The sequence below is a fragment of the Dendropsophus ebraccatus genome, chromosome 11 (genome assembly GCF_027789765.1).
Source record: "Dendropsophus ebraccatus isolate aDenEbr1 chromosome 11, aDenEbr1.pat, whole genome shotgun sequence".
Taxonomy (NCBI): Eukaryota; Metazoa; Chordata; class Amphibia; order Anura; family Hylidae; genus Dendropsophus; species Dendropsophus ebraccatus.
Window position 1 is genome coordinate 29,464,225 of NC_091464.1, and position 10,142 is coordinate 29,474,366.

Consider the following 10,142-nt stretch of genomic DNA (forward strand, 5'->3'; position numbering starts at 1 on the left):
ATCTCCGGCGCTGACACGTTACAACCCAGCTAATTAACTAGCAGCTCAGTTAGTCAGTGACTAGGGCGGGAAGCCACTCCAGTCACTGATTGGCTTAGCGGCCAGTCCATCATTCGGGACAGGCATTGTCCTCATCACAACTTGGGGGAAAATGCCTTCTGGTTCACAAGTTCACACTTGTTATTAAATTTTAAAAATGGCCAAACTTCTCCTTTATAGGGAACCTGTCACCACACCACCACCCCGTGCCGGGGCAGAGCCCGGCCGAACCCCCGGTGGTGACCGTTATACTTACCCCGAAGCCCCGAATGGAGCCGTCATTCTCTATGAGCGTCGGAGCACGCGCTGGGCTTCCGACGGCGATATCTCGGCAACGGGAGCAGGTCCAGGAGCAGGACTTCGTGCACGGGGTAAGTATAAGCGTCTCCACCAGGGGGAGGGGGGGTGTCAGCCGGGCTCTGCCCCAAAACAGGGGGTGACAAGTCCTCTTTAAAGGTTTCCCTCCCAAGCCTCATTCGTCTTATATGACATTATGTGACACAGGAAACTGATACTATCTTTCCTCAGCCAGCGCAGGATATATGGAAACGCACACTTCCCTGGATTGTATTACAGACTTCTTTATGTCTTGCACATTCATGTTACATGGCTGTGGGTGTTTGCTATAATGAGTCTTAAATCTTAATACGGGGTAATTATACTATATACTCAATAGTGCAAATGGATGCAGACCTCATTCAACAGTTTATGATAAAACACTTACCAGATTTGAAGGGGATTTTCCATAGATCCTTGCAAAAATCCTTGCAAGCTGGAACTGGCATAGGAATATAATGTTGTTGCATGTCTTGTGCGTGTGGTCATGTGCCTTACATGCAGGGGTTGGTAAGGATTTTTTGTTTTAACTACTTTAACTACTGGAAAATCCCTTTAATTAGTCTCTATATTAAGCACTATTTTTACCATGTACTATTTATGTACTGATAATAAAATAAAGTGGCTTTTTGTAAAGAACTGCTGATCTGGAATATATTCAGTACAACAGTTGGTTGGTAACTCAATTAGTGTCACTAATATGTCCTGAAGTTGAGACATGTGAGGAGCTTGTGGCTCGTGGGTTCTAAGGTAAAGGAAAAGTGGCAATCTTCAATAAACTATTCTTTGCCCACTGGACAAAATGAGCAACTATTAATATTAAAAGGTATTTAATAGAATCTTTATTTTAGCATATACTAATGGAGGACCCCTTTAAATGCTACGATGTGCACGTCCTACATCCAGGGCCGTATTTGCCACTAGGCACCCGTGGTCCGGCGCCTAGGGCGGCGCCCGCAGGGATCACATTTTTTTTCACTTTCTTTTTTTAACCCCCTCCGCCGCCATAGGCACCGGCCCACGGGGGCCTAGTCCTATGACGTCACTGAGCAGGGAAGAAGTCCAGAACCGCAGGGCTGCAGCTGTGAGCTTCCGGCCTCTGTCCGGTTGTCTGTGTCGGAAGCTCACACCGGCCCCCGAGCCCCGGCAATCAAGACAATCGTCCCCGGCCCCGCACCCCAGCGATCAATACCCAATACCCCCCTCCCCGGCCCCGGACCTGCATGGGGGGTACCAGCCTGTCTCTGCTCCCCCTGTCCGCTCCGTCTTCCCCCGGCCGCTCCGTCTCTCCCCCCAGCTTCTCCCCCCCCCCCCCCCATGACCAGAGAACTGCAACTCCTCTTTGACACTTAGTTACACATTTGCACATTTTCTGTTACATGGACGGATAAGCTACAGGTACCATGTTGAATAGGGTGCTGTGACCTATATAAGGGCCTGTTTACACAGAAAGGTTTATCTGACAGATTATTGAAGGAAATGTCATAAAGGAAAGACTGAGATTTCTCTTCTTTTCAAATCCATTTCTGGCTTTGATTTAAAAAAAACTCAGATAAATCTCTCGGTGTAAACGCACCATTACACTAACAGCAACTCGTGTCAAGTCCGAGTGCTGACAGATTCCCTTTAAACCCAGACTAGTACCTAATTGGTGTCAGCTGGTGACACAAACAAGGTTTTCTTCTCCATTCATACCTATAGCTGCTTCACAATTTTGCTAGGAACAGAATATAATTTACCAGAATTGCTGTCTCTCATATCAGGAAAGAGGAAAATATAAGTGTTGGAAAGCCTGTAACTTACTTGTACTACAGCAGGAAACAAGGCAAAAAAAAAAAATTGTGTTTCAGAGAAAAATAGAAGCCTTTTATCCACAATTCTCATGTGAATACAATGTATAGCACTATAGGATATGTCATCAATATATAAACACTATAACAGGTATACAATATCATCATACAAATCTGAATAAATTAACTAAAACTTTATAACCTGCAAAATGATATCTGTATGTACAAAATATAAAAATATAGACGTGGTAAACATAGTAAAAACAGTTCTACTAACAACACTGATGGCACCATGTGATTGTGTGTTCAGGATTTAGTAGGCTCAGAAACATGAAAGCGGTGACCTCATTGATTGCTATGGGTTTTTACCGTGCACCACTTTTGATATCAATGCTGCTCACAGCATTCCATCAAATTATTGCTTTTATTATTTCAGAATCTATGCAAATTTAGTGTTTATTTTTTTTTGTTGCAATGGGCATCTTGACTACTTTTTCATAAATCTACCCTCTATGTTTCCACACAGTATTTTTGCTCAGTATCTTTCAACCAAAACCAGGAGTGGATTAAAAACACAGAAAGCCTATGTTCACACAATGTTGGAATTAAGTGGATGGTCATTATTTTTGTTTGTTTTAAAATAATGTAAATTATTTGCCATTCAATGACGGCTGTCCACTAAATTTTAATAGTGTGTGAACATAGCCATTCTGTGTTTTCAATCTACTCCTGGCTTTGGTTGCAATACTGACCAAAATACTGAGCAAAAACAATGTAAAGGGCGGCTTCGGTTGTACTTTACATTGTCTCCTATGTTTAATTGGACTGCGGGCACACCCCAATGCACCCCAAGAAGTGATGTTCATCCAGCCGATACTGCATTACCGGCTGGGGGGAACTTCACAGACAGCGGCTCTTCTGTGACACGGCTGTGTCACAGAATGATCGCTGTCTTACAGTGTGTGAACCCGGCCTTAATCTGCATGCATAAGATGTAGTGCAAACCAAAAGGATTACAATGGGAAATGGAAAGCAATGAGCACCACTGATGTCTGAGCGGTAACCTATGATATAGAAAATCTTACATACACTGATAATTTTTTAATCCACGTCCCAGACAAAGGCGCCATTCTTAATCCCTTCACAATGTAGTGTTGCATTTAAGTAATGTGTTAATGTAAGGAAGCTCTTGGAGTTCTCATTCAGTCCGGAGCACGTGCTCAGACTGTCAGAGAATATGGATTCCTCATCACTTATAGGATGTATTTTATCCTTAGGTGATCTGTAACAAAGGAAAAAGATCCCACTTATGAAAAGTAAAATGGCAGCCACAATGCCAATAGAAATCGCAGCTCCGACTTCCTGCTTCTCTGGACTTGAAGGCATGTCATACGTAATTGGAAAGGGAATGGTGGAGTTACTGACAACTGCGTGCATGTTCCAGGCCACAGGAATAATAATAGAAATGCTGGAAAGTAGGAGTAAGATTCCACCTGCTGTAAACCAATGGGAGATAGTCGCTATTTCACTTGTACCTTGATAAACATGTTTCAATCCCACGACACACAAAGCTTTCCCGAATGCCCCAAAAATAATAGCCACTAACATAAGTCCTTGTGCCACAAAAATTTCCCTCGGTATGGAGGAGTCCGTCACATTGTAATATTGACAATACATGGTTTTTAAGTCTGGAGTCACCAGAACGTGACTAAAGAAGCAAGTTCTCCAGATTCCTATCCAGGCAATTCCAGAAGAAATGATTGTGGTGTTAGTTACATGCCACACTCTCCATTGTACCAGTCCGGTGGAAATGGATCCCAAAATCCAACCCATGGTTGAAATACCAAATCCTGCCAATTGAAGATTTGCTGTGTTGGCCAGGTAGGGCATGACCTGGAGATCTTCGGCACCTTCTCTACTCCACAATTCCTTGTCCGAGTCATCTATATCCGGTCTCTGAAGAAGAAAGTATAGGTAAAATTAGGTTTTAGCAGCTATGGCCATACAAATGAAAGAACTGACCCAGCAATCTAGAGCGGAGAAAAACCTCTTCATGTTCATCTTGGCTTTCATCTCCACCCGAGCACTACTGTCCTTTGACTTGAGTTACCACAAAACAGACACAAGTGTTAAGCAGGCTGATATTCATGGTTGCCAGGAAACTGGAAACAAGTCTATAACATATGATCAGCATTACACCCTACAGCATTTAGACACGAGATAAGCTATGTTGTCAACAGCACGGCAAACTCTTCACGCTACAACTCATTCATCAGAGCACGTTGTATATGGGATATTTATCTGGATCTGATATCTAAATTACTTTGGTTATAGATAAAGGTATTGGGATATAAACCTAATATATTTTCGGCGCCTTTTCCCTGGTGTACGCCCTGGCCATAGGATTAATAAATGTCCCCCTATGAGCATAGAGCAATGGAAGAAGCTGGCCTGGGCTCATAAATCACAATTTCTTTTACATCATGGAGTAGCCAGGTGCATGTTGGAAGAAAAGAGTAACGGCACCAGAATGTGCTCTGGTAATAAGGGAAATGGGCAATACAATGTTCTGTTGGGAAACCTTGAGTCTAGGCGTTAATGTGGACGTTACTTTAACACCTACCACCTACCTAAAGATCGTTCAAACCAAGATCCCTTTGGGGGGCCCCTTTCAGCTGGATAATATACCCTGTCATGCTTTACAACTTGCTCAGGAATGGTTAAGGGAACATTACAAAAGTTCGAGAGGTTGATTAGGCTTCCAGATTCCCCAGATGTCTGTGGAATAGGCTGGAGAGATAAGCCATGGAGCCCCGCTTTATAATTTAAGACTTACAGAATCTGTTGATAATGTTTTGGTGCCAGATACCATGGGATGCCTCAAGGGCCGTATTACACTGCTAGATCGGCGCTTGCTTACAGAGCCTATTACATGGCTTGATGTCCGTGCAGCCCTTGCTGCATATACAGAAAATAATAAAGTTAGTACTTACCTGTCCAGGCTCCCTAATGTCGTCCTTGCTTTTCTCTGCTCACTACAGCCATCACTTCTAAGCCCATTTGTGCATAAAATCAGTCACATTTTAACGTAAGTACTTTAGAGGGCTTGCACTGGTTGGTTCTTTAAGCATGTTCTTTTTTACAAACAGTAGTAATACAATCCACTTACTAATATAACCGCTACTGCAATGCTGCCTGCCAATGTAATTTGATAAGGTCCACAACCTTATCTAACAGAGTGCTCACTGGTAAACCTGATCTATATTCCATATGATGCCACATGCTGTGAGGTCACATGTATTATACTACTCATATACAGTATACTCTTTATCCATGGAGTATGAAGCCTGAGGAGTGTATAGAGTACATGTGCATTGCGTCCATGTGGCCACACAATCGCGTGTAAGAGGTTTCCCAGCAGCCGCAGTGTTTCTATGCGGACATTAGAGTAAGTACAGTATCAGCTGTCAACATTGTAGCATAGATTATATTAGTTACTGTCACCTATTACAAAAAGAAACAGTAATGAGAGTTTCTATGATAGAAAATGAACACTATAGAGTGAACAGAACTTTCTTACCTTGGTTTGAATTTCCTAATTTTATTTACTGTCTATGCCACATCTATGCGCACAGACGTAAATAGGCAATACAATGGTCCTGCTAAGTAGTCAAATAGACAAAAATAGATCTTCTTGCTCTTTTGTTACCCTTTGACTTGGTTCTAGAGACATTATTTTAAACAGTGTCTGACAGATCAGTTATGTTATGGAGCGTTGTGTACTATGAGCACAGAACCACCCACAGAGATACCATCCAGGAAACTCCCCACCGGGCTATTAATGTAGGTCAGCATAAACCAGTCCCTATTTTATCATTATTATTATTATTATTATTATTATTATTATTATTATTATTATTATTATTATTATTTACATACTATATTATTATATACATTTTTTATTTTATCTATAATATCAAAAAGTGTTAATCATGTGGATCTACTCATCCCAGCAATGAGTATACTGAAAGGTTCCACTTTATTCTTAAAGTGGTGTGTGCTCGACCAGTCACTTGCTAGATGGTGCTGTGTGATGCCACTACTGTGGTGGTTGGTCGGTGGTGTATAGCGCAGCCTGAGGTTGTAATGTGACGCCAGTGCCGGTTTGGCACACAGGTATGAGGTACACCTGCTTTTAGTTTAGGATTTCCCCTATGGTTGGTGATCTGCCAGGTTGTGATGGGTCCCGTGGGCGCTTATCACGGTGGTCCAGAGTGGAGTTATGACCCACCCGGACTGTTGGTACTGCCACCCACAGAAAGGACGGTGTAACTACTGTGTAGGTACTTGAGCAATAACCACTGAGTCCCGTTATAATAAATAAACTCTTCTTTACTGAAGTACACCAACTGACAATAGACTTCTGACTTGACTAGACAAGATCTCTGCTGAGAACTCCAAAGGTAGAATAGTAGTGCTGACTTGGTTGCGTGCTGAAAAGTAGAGTGAGTTCAGAGTAGAGGTATGTCGTGACAACCCAAGAAGAATACTTGTGCCCATGTTTCGACCTTTGTCGTGATATCACTTATTGCCCTGTAGTGTCGGGTGACCCATCCTAAGTGACACTAGCCCCAGTCTTTGATACCTGAGTTAAGCAAGGTGGCCAAGATTACCTGGTTACACTTGTGCTGCGAGACAGAGTACATAGGCTTAAAGCAGCTTTGCTCTATCCAGATCAGTTCCTCTAGCTTTTAGGATATTTTCCTGCACCTTTAGAGATGTTCAACGGCATGGGTTGGGATGATCCCTGACTCTCCTCTCTTGAGTGGTTTAGCACTGCATAGTTGGAATAAGTGTTGCTTGAAAGAAAAAAAGTCTCTGTGTTTCCCATGTAGATACACTACAGCTGGCATGTCCCGAAGGGGGAACCTGGCAGAGCCAGGCTCCTGGCTAAACTCTACAGGAGACTCTGGTCTGTGTGTCTTGCGTCTACGAGAACCAGAGAAGAACCTCCCTAGTGTGGGTGTACACTTCCTCTCCTCATGTGACAACTTCCTACAGGGTGTGTAAAAACTCCTGTGATTGGTGATGAAGAGAGTGCAAAGATAAAGGAGAATAGAGATAGGTGAAGAAGAAGAATAGCTCTCATTGGTGCACAGATCACAGACAAACAATAACCCCTTGCTCACTACAGCTGTGCAAAATACAAATATACATACTAGCGACATCTAGTGGCAAAACATAGGCATAACGTCATTATCACTTTGCTTTTGAGTACAGGCTTTTTTGAGGGGTGTACAGACTAGCAACACCTGTGGTGAGATACCACATCAACATCCCTGTGCACAAACATTAAAGGGGTTATCCAGCGAAAATCTTGTTCTTTCAAATCAACTGGTATCAGAAAGTTTTATAGATTTGTAATTTTCTTCTAATTAAAAATCTCGATTCTTCCAGTACTTATTAGCTGCTGTATGCCCTGCAGAAGTGGTGTTTTCTTTCCAGTCTGACACAGAGCTCTCTGTTGCCACCTCTGTCCATGTCAGGAACTGTCCAGAGCAGGAGAGGTTTTCTATGGAGATTTGCTGCTGCTCTGGAGAGTTCCTGTCTACTACTAGCAGCTACTGTGCACACATCTTTGCAATAACAATGGTAACTGAACAGAGAGAAAGAGTTAAAGGGATACTCCTGTGATTTTTTCCCCCTTCAAATTAACTGCTTTCAGAAAGTTATGCAGATTTGTAAATTACATCTACTTAAAAATCTCAAGTCTTCTAGTACTTACCAGCTGCTGTATGTCCTGCAGCAAGTGGTGTATTCTTTCCAGTCTGACACAGTGCCCTCTGCTGCCACCTCTGTCCGTGTCAGAAACTGTTCATGATCCAACATATATATCGATCCCCTCGGGTTTAAAGTGAAGTAAAAGTGCTGGATCATTTTCATGAAGAAAGCATCCAACTTTCCCAAGATCCTGATGTACACACACATTGCAAAAATGGGGAAAAAAGGGGCTTCTAACCCTCTGCTGGACATCACAATGGCAACTGTCAGTGTTATTCCAAAGCATATGCAAATCAGGAGCTTGGGAAAGCTGGGTGCTTGCTCCCTAAAAATTATACAGGACGACTTTTGTTCACTATAAAACCTCTGTGTATCAATGCATATACAGACAAGCAATTAGGAATAGCACTAAACATAATACACAGTATCTAAGGAGAAAGCACCCAGCTTTCCCGAACTCCTGGTTTTTATACACTTTTTAATGGTGCTTTAGTAAACATTTCTCAAACCCCCCTCCCCCTGCACGGAGCAGGTCCGCAGTGTGCTGGAGGCCATCTTCTGTCTTGGCCAAGTGTCTTATCCAGTCCAGGGGAAGTTACGGCTGTACCCACGCTAAGAAGCAATGGCAGATGGGAGATTTAAACTGGCATCTAATGTCTAGTAATGCTACAGTACACATACTTTATATATTACATACATCATATACACACAACACATATACTGCAAACATCATACACACACAACAAACATACTGTATACATTATATCATGCACATATTGTATTTATTAGATACATCATATACACACAAAATGAATACTGTATGTATTATGTACATCATACACACGCCACACACATACTATATACATTACAAACATACACACACATGCTGTATACATTACATACATCATACACACATACTGTATACATTACATACAACATACACACATATACTGTATACATTACATACATCGTACCGCATACTGTATACATTACATACAACATACACACAACACACATACTGTATACATTACATACATCATACACACACCACACACATACTATATACATTACAAACAACATGCACACATATACTGTATTCATTACATACATCATACACACATACTGTATACATTACATACAACATACAACACACATACTGTATACATTACATACATCATACACAATACACTTACTGTATACATTACATACATCATACATACAACACACATACTGCATACATCATACACACACAACACACATACTGTATACATTACATACATCATACGCACACATACTGTATACATTACATACATCATACACACAATACGCTTACTGTATACATTACATAAATCATACACACACAACACACATACTGTATACATTATATCATACACACTGTTTTTATTACATACATCATATACACACAAAATAAATACTGTATATATTATGTACATCATACACACACCACACACATACTATATACATTACAAACATACACACATACTGTATACATTGCATACAACATACACACACACAACACACATACTGTATACATTACATACACCATACACACAATACACATCCTGTATACATTACATACATCATACACACAATACACATGCTGTATACATTACATACAACATACACAGACAACACACACTGTATACATTACATACAGTCACATGTTACACAAATATATACACGTATGCACATATATACACCCCTACTACTGACATAAACACACCAGAACCCTTACTCTGAATGCAGGGAAGCTCCAGGGGGGTTCATGTCCTGCAGGTCTTCTGCACACTGCCCAAAGTGAGGGGTGAGGTAGGGGTTCAGATGGAGTGAGGAGGCAACCCTTTGTGTACACCGCTGCCTGTCACCCTGGTTCCTGTCTCTATATAGTAAGCCCACTATATGGAGACAGAGAGCAGGCTGACAAGCTGGAAGGTGCTTCTATGCAGAGAGGCCAGGGACTGGGCCTGAGCCCCTGATAACGGCAGCCCTGACAGTACTAACCTGCAAACTACAGTACCAATACAATATCTGCCGCTACCTCCTATCCCAGTGCCTATACATAACGAGAATTTTCAGATAAACTTCATTGTGCGGAGTTTACATACTTTGGCATTGTCAAACAATACAACTTGTATACAAGCCATGGACTGTACAAAAGTGGAGCGACCAGATTAC

At 41.8% G+C, this 10,142-nt stretch overlaps 1 protein-coding gene across 1 annotated transcript; it reads right to left on the reverse strand.

The window, feature by feature from the left end:
- Window positions 1-3,065: 3,065 nt before the first annotated feature.
- CLDN34 (claudin 34) lies at window positions 3,066-4,055 on the reverse strand. The gene is given in 1 exon segment (XM_069944882.1): window positions 3,066-4,055. A coding segment is annotated over 1 exon segment (990 nt).
- Window positions 4,056-10,142: the final 6,087 nt, after the last annotated feature.